This window comes from Pipistrellus hanaki (genome assembly GCF_964339955.1).
Source record: "Pipistrellus hanaki genome assembly, chromosome: 14".
Taxonomy (NCBI): Eukaryota; Metazoa; Chordata; class Mammalia; order Chiroptera; family Vespertilionidae; genus Pipistrellus; species Pipistrellus hanaki.
This window is the reverse complement of record NC_140516.1, coordinates 15,340,205-15,352,550: the sequence shown is the minus strand read 5'-3', so window position 1 is coordinate 15,352,550 and position 12,346 is coordinate 15,340,205. Positions and strand designations below refer to the sequence as shown.

The window sequence follows — 12,346 nt, the reverse complement described above, 5'->3', positions numbered from 1 at the left end:
CCAGCTGCCTCTTGCACACCCCCTACTGGGGATGTGCCCACAACCAAGGTACATGTCCTTGGCCGGAATCAAACCTGGGACCTTTCAGTCCGCAGACCGACGCTCTACCACTGAGCCAAACCGGTTTCGGCTCGGTCAAGCTTTAAAGAATATTATTAGAACAAGTGACATAATAAAATTGTATGTTTTTGTTGTTTGTTTCTTTATTATCTAAGGCTACCCTTCAAAAGTGTTTTCCAAAATTAAGAACAATACTTTTATTTGTTTACCAAACTGTTTTCCTTGCCCCATATTTTAAAAGGAGGTGTGAGAATTAACCAGCTCATAATAAAAACAGACAGTAAGGAAAAATTATCTTCTAAGGAGATTTAGGAACCCCAAATCTTATTTTTTACAGTCTTTAATGAGCTCTCAGGATGACCTTGCTTCTTGTGGAAAGAAGTATTTTTTCAAGAGAAAGTGATCAATGTTATTCCAAAGCATTTTCTAATGCCTACTTTTGCTAAACTTTGAAAATTCATTAAAATAACCTTTATATGATTTTATTCATTATCAACATGTTCTGTTTCTATAGTTTAATACTGGCAAGTACACAAAAGGTCAAAGATGGTAAGAAAATAGAGAGTAGTGCTTCTGGAGAGTGTAAGAATATCAATATAAAGGTGCTAAAAATGAATTGAGTATTTAAAATATACACACGTCTGTTAACTCATTCCAATGGCATGTACTCATTCTGAGACTTTGATATCATAATCATTCTACCCCTCCTATACTATGTTACTTATCACAGTCATTAAATCACCCTCTGATGTAGGGTTCATTTCAGCATATCCAAATGCCATCAGTGATGAATAATAATTCTGGACCTGTTGTTGAAAGTTCCAAGCATGCCTCGTTAATTATTATTAATTTGGTGACTATTTTGGCGACTTAGCACACTCCCAGAGTACACAGCTTTGCACACATGCCTATTTCCCCAATTACCCTTATCACAGCTCTATCCTCGGTGTGGATGAGCCCAATCGAATATGCCATCTCCGCCGCTGCTATTCTGAGGGGCTCGAGTGACAATTACCAGTTCCCTAGAATTTGCCCGTAATTGACTAGGTCCCACCATAGGTAACTCTGGAAGTGACAGGCAGCCGCCAGTGTGGTTCTCCCGCCCGTCGATTGGACCTTGCAGGAAGCCCCGCCCCCTCAACTCAGTCCAGGGCTGCCGTTGGCCCGGCTCCGGTGAGTGGCAGGCCTTAGCTCCGCCCCGGCCGTCCGCTGCGCTGCCTGGGTCGGCGCCGTTTCCAGTTGAGAGATGGCGGCCGCCGCAGGTAGATCGCTCCTGCTGTTCCTGTCCTCCCGAGGCGGCGGCGCGGGCGCCGGCGGCTGCGGAGCGCTGACAGCCGGCTGCTTCCCCGGGCTGGGCGTCAGCCGCCACCGGCAGCAGCAGCAGCAGCACCACCGGACGGTGAGCGAGCGCGCCCGGCGGCTCCGGGGAGGGCGGGGCGGCGCTGGCGTGTGGGAGCCGCCGGTAGGCAGGCCCGCCCGGGCAGCGGGCGAGTTCCCTCAACTCGCGGCCGCTCCCGGGGCCGCCGGGCAGCGCGGGGCCGCCGTGCCCTTCAGGCGCCTGCGGCGGCGACCAGGAAGGGAGGGCGAGCGGAGGAAGCAGAGAGGACGAGGAGGAGGGGCGACGGCGGGGATGTTCCCGCAGGACCAGGGACACCGGGGCGGGGAAGGCAGGGACTTGAACCTCTCGCTGACCCGCCCCCCGGCCGCGGTCCCTCCCTCCCGCTCCCTGCACAGCCCTGCCCGCTGCTCCCGCACGGAGCCCGGTGCAAGTTGTCCCCCGGCCTCCGGCGCGGGCGGCGCTGGGCGTCCCGAGCGGCCGCGGCCGCCGGTGTGTGTGTGTGCGCGCCGGGAGAGGGGCAGCGCCCGCTTCTGGGAACTGTCCCCGGAGAGCCGCCCGCACCCGCGGCGCCGCTCCCCGGGCCTCTCGCTCTGCCCTCCGGGGATGGGCGAGGAGCGAGATCAAACTTTATCCCTCCCGGCGACTTCCTGCGTGCGTGGGCACGGGGAGCGGCGCCCTCGAGAGGGATGCTGCATTGCTTCAGGAGGCAGGCTCCATCCCTCCCCGGCCCTTCAAGGTGCCCGGGGGTCGTCCCCCTTCGGAGGGCCGGTGCCTAAACTTGCTCCGGGGGCCTGGAAGGGGAGAGTGGGCAGCAGGCTAGCGGGAAGGCAATAGGACAAGTTATTCAGGGAGTCGGATTTGGTGGTTGTCTGAAGTCAGTTATTGCTGGTTTTCATTGGCTGGCAAGGATCGGGGAGTTTATGTATGAACAGTGTGTGTGTGTGTGTGTGTGTGTGTGCACGTGTGTGTGTTTGTGTGATTTTTTTTTTCAATTGCAAGAGACCCACTTGCCATGGAGTTCTAGACCTAACGAGTCTGCAGGTTCTCTTCCCTTGCACTTGCTAGACCCATATGTGCTGGTCTCTGGCCAACTCAGAGAGAAAGCGTGTAGGTTTCACGCCCTGGGGCTGAGTCCTGTAGTGTGTTCAGGAGAGAATCACTGCAGACAGCCCAGCCGGGTAGAAGCTGGTCCCCTCAGCCCTCCACAAATGTGCATCCACCTCCCTCCGTGTGCTGATTGCATGGCTCTGGAGAGGAAACTGGACTGGGGGTTCTCAGAGGATACCCCACGACCCATGACAGCAGAAAATTAAGTGTCTGAAAGAGCATTGTAAGCGCAAGATGGTATTGTCATTATCAGTCGTAGGTATGGACCCTGTTCTTACTCTTGCGAGAAAATTGTACTTCTTCATGTTTGCCATGCTGACATGTTGCTCTGCTGAAGCTTTTGGGTGAGAGCCTAGCTTCTTCACAGTTCAATTGCGTTTTGCATGTTTTATAGCCTCCAGTTATGTCTTCTCATAAAACACATGGGCACCCAACTATCTGATTGTATTTCCCTCTCAAATAATTTAAAGGCTTCCCAAGTTGTCTTTATCTCCATTTTTTTTTTTTTTTTAAACACATCTGCTGATTTTGCACAGTTTGTTTTTAAGACTATTTGGATGTGGTATTCATGGAGCTTTGAATTTTTAAATTTGTGCCTTGTACATTTTCCGCTGAGACTCTGTAAGGCTGTGTGTTCCTTGTGTGGGTACTTCATGTAAGTGTTCTGCTGTGCTATTCTGGGTAGGTAAAAGTAATGTGCTGAATTTGTAATGGAAAGAACAATGGAAGCAAAGTGTTCTTTCTGAAGGGCAGAAGTGTTATGGGAATGGTGACTTGTAAATGGATTCCCCCTCCCAAATTTTACAACTGATTATTTAAAACATGTAAAGAGGTTTTGTGTGTGTGTATTCTGAAGACATTATGTATACAGTGGCCTCCATTTGTTATTCTATGATTTCTTAGAAGACTCCATTTGAAAGGTATCTCTTAGAGATTTCTTTGTCTTGATATTTTATGCCTGAAATTGAGGCCGAAGAATGGGAGAGACTTGGTCAGAATTACACAGGTAATATGAATAGTTTTGGGACTTTCACCCCTCACCCCCAATGTTTTGACTCCCTTATTGTGTTCTTATTATTATGAAGTGCAATTGCTCCTTCACATCTCTCTCCTCCCTCCCACTGTTTGTTAGGAAAATATTAGTATTATAAAACCCCATGAATGGGAATTCTTCCATAAGGAGGTGTTGTTTGAGGCACATGTATTAGGCAAATAGGGAAACAACTTGCTCTATCCAAGTCCCTGAGAGACACTAAAGTTGAATCTTGCTTAGGAGACATCCTGGGTATGTGCAGCAGATGGCACTCTGCATTGAACTAGATCACACATCCAGCTTGTGCCACTTACGTTCTGCTGTAGTAGGTATGGCACATTAGAAAGAGGGGCATTGCAGTTGCGGTTAATTTTTTGCTTGAGAGGCATGTTTTTTTGAAACCCATTTATCTCCAGTTTTGAGAATGAGTTCTAAACAACACAGTCCAGCTAATTGGTAAATATAGTTGTGACGTTATAAAACGTAACTCCTCCTCACCCCCATGAAAACATTATTAAACTGGGTATAAAGGAATAAAAGTACTGGGGCTTATTCAGTATTTTTTTTTTTAGCACCACCTAGTAATTTTTCCTTCCCTGTTTGGAGCCCTCCAGCTTGTGACTGTAACTAAGACGGATGTAAAGTGTTTGTTGCATGCCTTTCTGTATGGTTAGTGAAGGTGGCTGCTATTTTCAAGGATGGTTTTTAAAGGGGGACTGAGCTGTGTAATTCCTTTGCAAAATCAAACTTTCACCTCTGATTATGACAGTCTGACTGTTGGCATTTCCTAGCGGTCAACGGCTATGCTGAATTACTAAATCTTGTTTTCTTAAGTCTGTCACTGTGCTGTTACAGTTTGTGGCTGCCCCTCTGTTTTTTACACATTGTATTTCTTTGGCAGATATATCATTTCAATTTAAACTGAAAGTTTTTGCCGAGGTTATATTGCCTGACACAGAGGCAAATCCCAGTTCTTTGACTGGGTTCCTCGTGTCTGGCCCAGTCTTAGTTTCCCAGATCCACCCGAGCACCAATACTCCACTGCACTTAAGGCAGTATCCCTATATCCATGCTAACTGTTTATGCAGTTCTTACAGCTGAATTTCAGTTTTCATCATCCCTCTAACCTAAGGCCCATTTCAGGTTAGAGACTGTGACCTCCCACTCCTCTTTGAATCTCACATCCTCACTTTGCACAGAAGGAGACAACAGGAGCTAAGGGAAGCGACTTGATAGTTACATTTGTGGTTAATTGCACCTGCCATTAATGGTGGGAGATTCAAGTCCTAGTCCTATTCTTGATTTGTGTGGTTCCTGGCTCTTAATTCCTTACTGTTGTTTTGTTGTGTCCTCTCTGAATTCTGATAGAATATATTATTTTCAGGACACAGATTGACACTTGTCTTATTCTCTAAATGCTTCATTTGTGGTACCTTATCTTACTGGGAAGATAAGGCAAGGGCTGTGTATCTTATTACCCTTCTGTCTCTCAACTCCACAGTGCTGGGTATATGGGTGACACTCAGGCAAGCATTAATTGATATGTACCCTTTTGTCTGCTTGCTAGTGATAAGGCATGAACCTTCCCTGTTTTGCCTTGTTTAATGGCCTATTGCTTAGGCTGTCACATTTGGGTAATTGTTATTGCCAGAGTTGTCTTTTTGTATATTGCACTTCCTTATGATGGATTGATGGAGAGGGTGGGTAATATTGGACTAGTTCTATAGTGGTGCTAGCTTTCTGTCCAAAGCCAGCTAAAGTATGATAACTAGCCAGATTATTAGAAATACAATGTAACCTTGGTTCTTGAACTTAATTCTGGAAGCCTGTTTTAGAAACAATTTGCTTAAAAACCAAATAGTTTATTCCTATTAGAAATAATGTAAATTGAATTAATCTGATCCAGATCCCCAAATGATTTGTTTAAACCTTACTTATATAGAGTACATATTAAATGTTCTATTTAATCTATAAATAAACATTTAAAAACGAAAGAACATGAAATATAAGTGAAAATTTAGCAAAAAGAAAATGAAATGGACAGTACAAATGAGAATTTACATACACACTGGAACTTACCGTTAGTGTTGAGAGCTGATGACTGAACAGGGAGTGGAGGGATGGAGGACTGTTGTTTGGGAGGAGAGTCCCTTCCGTGGAAACCTCAGGTAGCTTAGCTATTCATCTGGGTTCTTTCTCGTTTTTGTCTCTCTGCTCCACTAGAACTTGCTTCAGGCTCACCGGGCCTCTTTCTCACTAAAAACCTATTCAAGGATGTTGGTTTCTGCCTGTATTTTAACACTTACCTGAAGTGAAACACTGCTTTGTCACCGAACAAGCTTATTGCATAGTTTGCTGCTGCTTTGTCAGGGTGATACAGTTATTTCAATAAAACTTTGCATTTCTCCCCATTCCCCAAGCATTTCCTGGATTAGTGAAATAGGAATACCCTCCTTTCCCTCCTTCTCCTCTCCACAGAGCTCCTCAGCTACTGTCCGTTGCTCTAAAGGTCTTGGAGTCCCTGGGTGGTGGGCTCAGTGTTGTTCTCCACCAACTCCTCCCCATCATCATCACCCATCTTCAACCCATGGACTTGCCCAGAGACACAGTATCCTCTACAACAGACACCAGCTCATCCTCAAAGTCTCTCTCAGCAATAGACGCAGGCCACAATTTCTTCCAGGCTGATTGCATGGTCCTGGAAGACACTCCGCCCATGCTTTATTAGCCTCAAGCAGGTGGGGATGTTGAATGTTCCTTCCAGAACTCCCTGAGGATTACATTAGTTTCAAGGTCACCTCAAAACACCTCTGAAACAGTGTCTTTGTGTAGAGTTTCTTAAAACTAGAAACGACTTGCTGGTCCGTCCGTGGGCTGGATGAAGGGATTGTGCTCGGTGGCAAGAACCTAACAGTGAGGAAGCTGTGCTCCTCCAGCGTGGCCTCCGAGCCTGGAAGGGGGCAGAGTGTTGTCCATTAAAGTCCCCGAGTGGCTGTTGTTTTTCTTGGCGGCATTTCTTCACACTTGGGGCAGACACTTCATGAGCCCACTCAAAAAAATTGCATGGTTACCCAGGCTTTGCTATTAGCTCTCCACATCACATTCAACTTGTTTTTCATGACATTATTTTTCTTGAAAACACATGACATTTTTATTAAATTCAGAATGATAGACAATTAGAGGCTTAAATTTAGAGTCCCCGCTCTCATTCCCGCACAACCTCACGTCAGCGGGTCCTTCACTCATCTGTGTCCCAGCAGTGACTTCTCCTCCTGTGTGAGGTAGGTCATCTTTGGCATTTCCTTCCACGGGAGGGCTGCCTCGTGAGATGTGAACACTTGTTGGGGAACAAATCTTTTGGCCTCTTGTATTCTTGAAATTCTGTTACAAAATTATCAGTAGCTACTTCGTTAGAACTGGCAGCCGCCCCATGCCTCTATATATTATGAATGACACTTTTCTTAAATTTATTGAATCATCCCTATTAGCCTTAAACAAATCACTTTCAGCACTCCTGCCAGGGGTGTCTTTCCGGAGGTCGGTATGCAGCATCTTTGCTTTTTCACATATCATTGCCTCTGAAGTGCTGTCACTGTGACTGCTTTTTGTTTCTCCAAATCAACAACCATTTTCCTACCTCTGTAATTGTCTGTGACCCGTGTTTAGCAAGCACTTTCACACCCTTAGCAACACCACACTTTTGATGGCCTCTTTATGTATTAAAATTATGCTAATTGTTGATTTTATCATGCCATACTTGGTTGCCAGATTAGACATGACAAACGCCTCTATCAGATTTTGCAATTATTTCTTTTTTAAGCTCTATTGCTATTTCACAACTTTCCTTTTCACTCTGCTGCTATCACTAACCTTCGTAGGACCCATGGTGACTTCCTGTATTTAATAATAATAAGCAGCAATAAAAAGTAAAAAAGTAACCGGTGTAAAAATTAAAGTTGACAAAAACACAAAATATTCACAGGACAGTTTCCTGATATGTTAACTATGCAAGGTTTACGGTAAACTGAGTTGTACGTGCACATTCTCTCCTTTGTCTGAGAGATGCATGACTGATCAGACAGGTATCAATATGAAAGGGTTGTTGCGTGGGTTGAGAACCGAAATTTTGTTCTACAGCCGAGACATTTTTTTTGTGCACAACTTGGTTGAGAACCAGTTGTTCAAGATGGCAGACGTTCGAGAACTGAGCTTTGACTGTATGTGTTTGAATCAGATTCTGTATTTATTGCTATTTTAATCTCTAATATTAAATTTTTAGGGTTCTAGATAAATATGTTTAGAACAAACTTGTGTTTTAGAATGCAAGCATCTTTTTACTTATCTCAAAATTTTGCTTATTTTGAACCCCATAAAATATTTAAATAAGAAAATTTGGATCTGTTCAACAAATTTTGATTATTTGACCTTTTCTTTCTCAAGAACTCTACTCCAAATGAAAATAGAAAATGCAGCATCAAAAAGGGTGTATGTCAAAAGCAACAGATTGAATGTGAATCATTTTGGTTTTGGGGCTGCCTCACGTGTGAAGATGAAGTTAAGGAGTGGTCATGGTCTTTTGCAATAGCACTTCATTGATACCATTACCTGAATTACTGCTGAGATGGTGCTTTTATTTCTTTTTATATTGTAATTTTGCAGCCCTGTGGGTTTTCTTAGAAATTACTATTTGTTTTTTAAAAATATATATTTTATTGATTTTTTCACAGAGATGAAGAGAGAGAGATAGAGAGTCAGAAACATCAATGAGAGAGAATCATCGAACAGCTGCCTCTTGCACACTCCCTACCGGGGATGTGCCCGCAACCGATGTACATGCCCTTGCCCGGAATCGAACCCCGGACCCTTCAGTCCGAGGGCGACGCTCTATCCACTGAGCCAAACCGGTCCGGCAGAAATTACTATTTGTTGATTACTAATCAAATTACTAATCTTGATTAAGGTCAAGATTATCTTTTGAGATCTTGAAATAGCCACTCAATATAAGGGAATTCTCTATTTTTTACTTGACTGATGAATACCATACCATGGCTCATGGACATATTAGAATTACTGGAATAGCATATTATTAGGAAAACTAAGATGGAGGATATTTAGAGCTCAGAAAGACCTGGTTAAGGAAACAAGAGTGTAAGAGTGGTGAAATGGCTTTTTCCTTAGTAGCCCAGCAAGTCACTATGGAGCTGAAAATGTCTCTCATGTCTCCAGGTTTTCCCATTCAATTCAGTTTCATAATTCTGAAATACATTTTAAAAAAGATTAAGATGAAACTGTTTTTTAAAAGTGAATTGCGGTCAAATTCTCCCACTAATTACCTACCTAAACCAGTGGTTGGCAAACTGCGGCTCGTGAGCCACATGCAGTTCTTTGGCTCCTTGAGTGCGGCTCTTCCACAAAGTACCATGTGCGGGTGCGCATGTGCAGTGCGATTGAAACTTCGTGGCCCATGCACAGAAGTTGGTTTTCGGCTCAAAAGAAATTTCAATCGTTATACTCTTGATATTTGGCTCTGTTGACTAATGAGTTTGCGGACTACTGACCTAAACTAAAACTCAGTCTTGACTTACTCCCTGATTTAGATCAAGCTTCATGACATCTGTTAAAAGCCTGTCCTCTGTAGGTTGAACACAAAATAGAAACAATGCACTTATTTGTTTCACTGCACTTTGTTAAGTACTTACAGTGAGGTAACCTGTGTAAAAATTAAAGTTGACTTTAAGCAAAGTAATTTAAATAAGTTTAGTGAGTTATTGACCTATAAATTGTATTCAGACTTGAAATTTTTTCTAGTGATAAAAATATAACTTGGTAAATTACATCACCAACTGGGTCTAATAGTATGCCAAAATTGAACTTTTTCTAATGCAGTTCTGGAATAATTGGATAATATGACATTGCATTTTGATACCTCTCTTAAAAATAAGAGCCTTTCCCAAAGGTTCTTTAAGGGCATTAATGTTTTAATGTTTATTAATCAGAAGAGTGGTATTTACCTTTCATTCTTTGTTTTCATACTTTTTCTTACTATTTATTGACCACTTTATTGTTTGGGGATCACTTGTAATAATCACCAGAAAATTGCAGAGGAGCGCATTAGGTGTATGAGGGTGTCCAGAGGACAGTCTCCGACATGCTTATAGATTACATGATCCTTTAAACTTCATCTTTGCCTTCTAAGTCAGGTCTACATTAGACTTCTTATTTATTGATCGTAAGTGGTGTTACAGGATGTTTGAGAGTATTACTGTTTGCTTTAAGCTTTAGTTTAGAGAAAGTTAATGTGACTGATAATTGGTCAAAGAACAGGAAAGCAAATAGGTTAGTTTGAACTCTGTGACCTATACAGTCAGAGGAGTAGATATAGAAGAAAGCATCTGAAGTCTGAGGGCATTGTGTTACCTCGTTTAATACTTACCATAACCCTTCGAGAGCATTATTATCCCAGTTTTACAGATGAGGAAATTGAGGACGAGATAGGTTCACTTCCTAAGTGCCATAAACTTTTAGTGCTAGGGATGTAAAGATGGACAAGACACATATTTTGGAACTGAGACTTAAGTCTCAGTCTGGCTAGAATGAAAGCCGTTCGACTCTGGGTCAGCGTGAGCGCTGCTTTCCTTGCATCTTCTCCTTTCGCATGTTTCTTTCTGAAGAGTCTATTGCAGTCTGCTTTCAAGAGATCTCACCATCCTTCCCACTGACTGCTTTCCTTAAATCTGATTCTCCACCTTCCCCTCCAGGGATTAGCTGATGAGTCTCAGGCATGCTTTTTAGGTATCTTTGTAATTTAGTTTAGGATTCTAAAAACTCCCATTTATTGAGCATTGCTTCTAGGTCAGACACTTTTATAACAGGCAAAGCACTACCCGCCTTGTACAGAGGAGAAAACCAGGACCTAGAAGGTTAAGGACCTGGAGTCATTTGGAAAATATCTGCTGAAACTCCTACTCTTTGTGAGATGCTGTGCTGGGAAAGAGAATTGCCTCTGAAGTGGTTGGCCTGTAGACATCGACAAAAAAGTCTGTAACTGGCTTTGTGCCTTTTCCCCGCTTCATGGTGGTGTAGTGGGAGCACTTAGACCTGCCTGCAAGAGCTGGAGAATATTTCACAGGGGAGGCCGCACTTAAGCTGAACCATGAGGAAATACAATGTTGGCCACATTCCAGGCTGTACCAAGACCTGACATGAAGTATGAGGAAGTAAGATATTTTTGAGAAACAGCCAGTAGTTTATTACAACTGGACTCGGGGCACGAATAGCTAGAGCCTGGCTGTTGTGGCTCAGTGGTTGAGAATCGACCCATGAACCAGGAGGTCACTGGTTCAATTTCTGGTCAGGGCATATGCTCGGGTTGCAGGCTCTATCCCCAGTGTGGAGCATGCAGGTGGCAGCTGATCAATGTTTCTCTCTCATCATTGATGTTTTTATCTCTCTCCCCTCTCTTCCTTTCTCTGAAATCAATTAAAAAAATCCTATATAATAAAAGCCCAGCAACTGAACAGTGAATGACCAGAACAACTGGTTGACCAGTCGCTATGATGTGCACTGACCACCTAGGGGGCAGACGCTCAATGCAGGAGCTGCTCCTGGGTGGTCAGTGCACTCCCACAGTGGGAGCACTCCTCAGCTGACTGGGATGAAGGTGCTCCCACAGCGGGGATCCCTGCAGGCCATGCCCCCACCAGTGCACGAATCCTGTGTACCAGGCCTCTAGCAAATAAATATCTTAAATAGCTAGGGATTAGGCTGGATAGTAATAGTGATACCAATAATAATATTTATCAAATACACCATTTGCCAAGTATTTTATATAGATGATTTCACTTAATTCTTGTGACAACCAACAGTAGGTACTATTATCCTTGTTTTACAGATAGTGAAACGGAGTTACCTCAGACTGGTAAGTGACTTGCCCAGGATCACAGCTAGTAAATGACTTGTCCAGGATCACCCAGGTAATGAGTGACATTTAAACCCAAGCAGGCTGGCTCCAGAGCCTGTCTTACCCATTGTGAGGGAATTAGAGTGTGAAGGGACTTGTGAAGGTGTTGAAATTTTATTATATAGGTAAGTGTGTTTTTTTTTGTTTTTGTTTTTTTTAAACTCAACCCACAGTAGAAATACAGTTTATATTATGACCCAGCATGTGCATGTGTGTATAAGAAAAGTTTTATGAAACAATATTTTAAATTTGTATGAATGATACATAGTTTCTATCATGTTTTGTTAACACTGGTTGGGACCCACTTGAATAGATTTTACAATTTAAGCCACAGTTTGGAAAAATCCTACTAGTCAATAGGTGAGCATTTGAAGAATTTCAAGTAGGGCAATCACATGATCAGGTGTGTGCTTTTAGGTAGGTCGCATTGGCAGCAGTCTGAGGACTGGATTGGAGAAGAAGGGACCAGAAAGCAGAGAGACCAGTAAGGGTTATTTTGATGGAACAGGTAAAAGATGCCTGAATGAGGCAGGGCAGGAACACTGGGGAGAGAGAAAGAGGAATAGAGAAAAAGGAGACTTAGGAAGTAGAATTGGTAGAACTCAGTGATTGAATGGGGACCATCAGCTCATACTTGGTAGAAAAGAAAGTCATTTTAATTCAAAGTTTATCTGGCTCTATTCTTCAGGCACTGAAACTGTGTGAGTTTCTTTTCATACTGTTTGATTGTTTTTTCTATTCCTCTACTTTTATATATAAAAATTGCTGACCTGGCTTAATTCTTTTAAAATGATTTTTAAATTTATATAAAAAATTAGATGCCCACCTCATCCCCAAATTCCTGCCT

General features: G+C 43.2%; 1 protein-coding gene across 3 annotated transcripts in view; it reads left to right on the top strand.

Annotated features, from left to right (window-relative positions):
- Nucleotides 1–1,216: 1,216 nt before the first annotated feature.
- Nucleotides 1,217–12,346, top strand: part of MCU (mitochondrial calcium uniporter) — a 179,703-nt gene continuing 168,573 nt past the window's right edge. Inside the window, exons 1-2 of one of the 3 annotated variants that reach the window (XM_084904979.1) lie at nt 1,217–1,459; nt 11,431–11,457. In XM_084904979.1, coding sequence (XP_084761105.1) covers nt 1,307–1,459; nt 11,431–11,457 — 180 coding nt within the window. In that variant the 5' untranslated portion in view covers nt 1,217–1,306. The remainder of the gene's footprint in view (nt 1,460–11,430; nt 11,458–12,346) is intronic. The other 2 variants (XM_084904977.1, XM_084904978.1) reach the window with 2 other exon arrangements.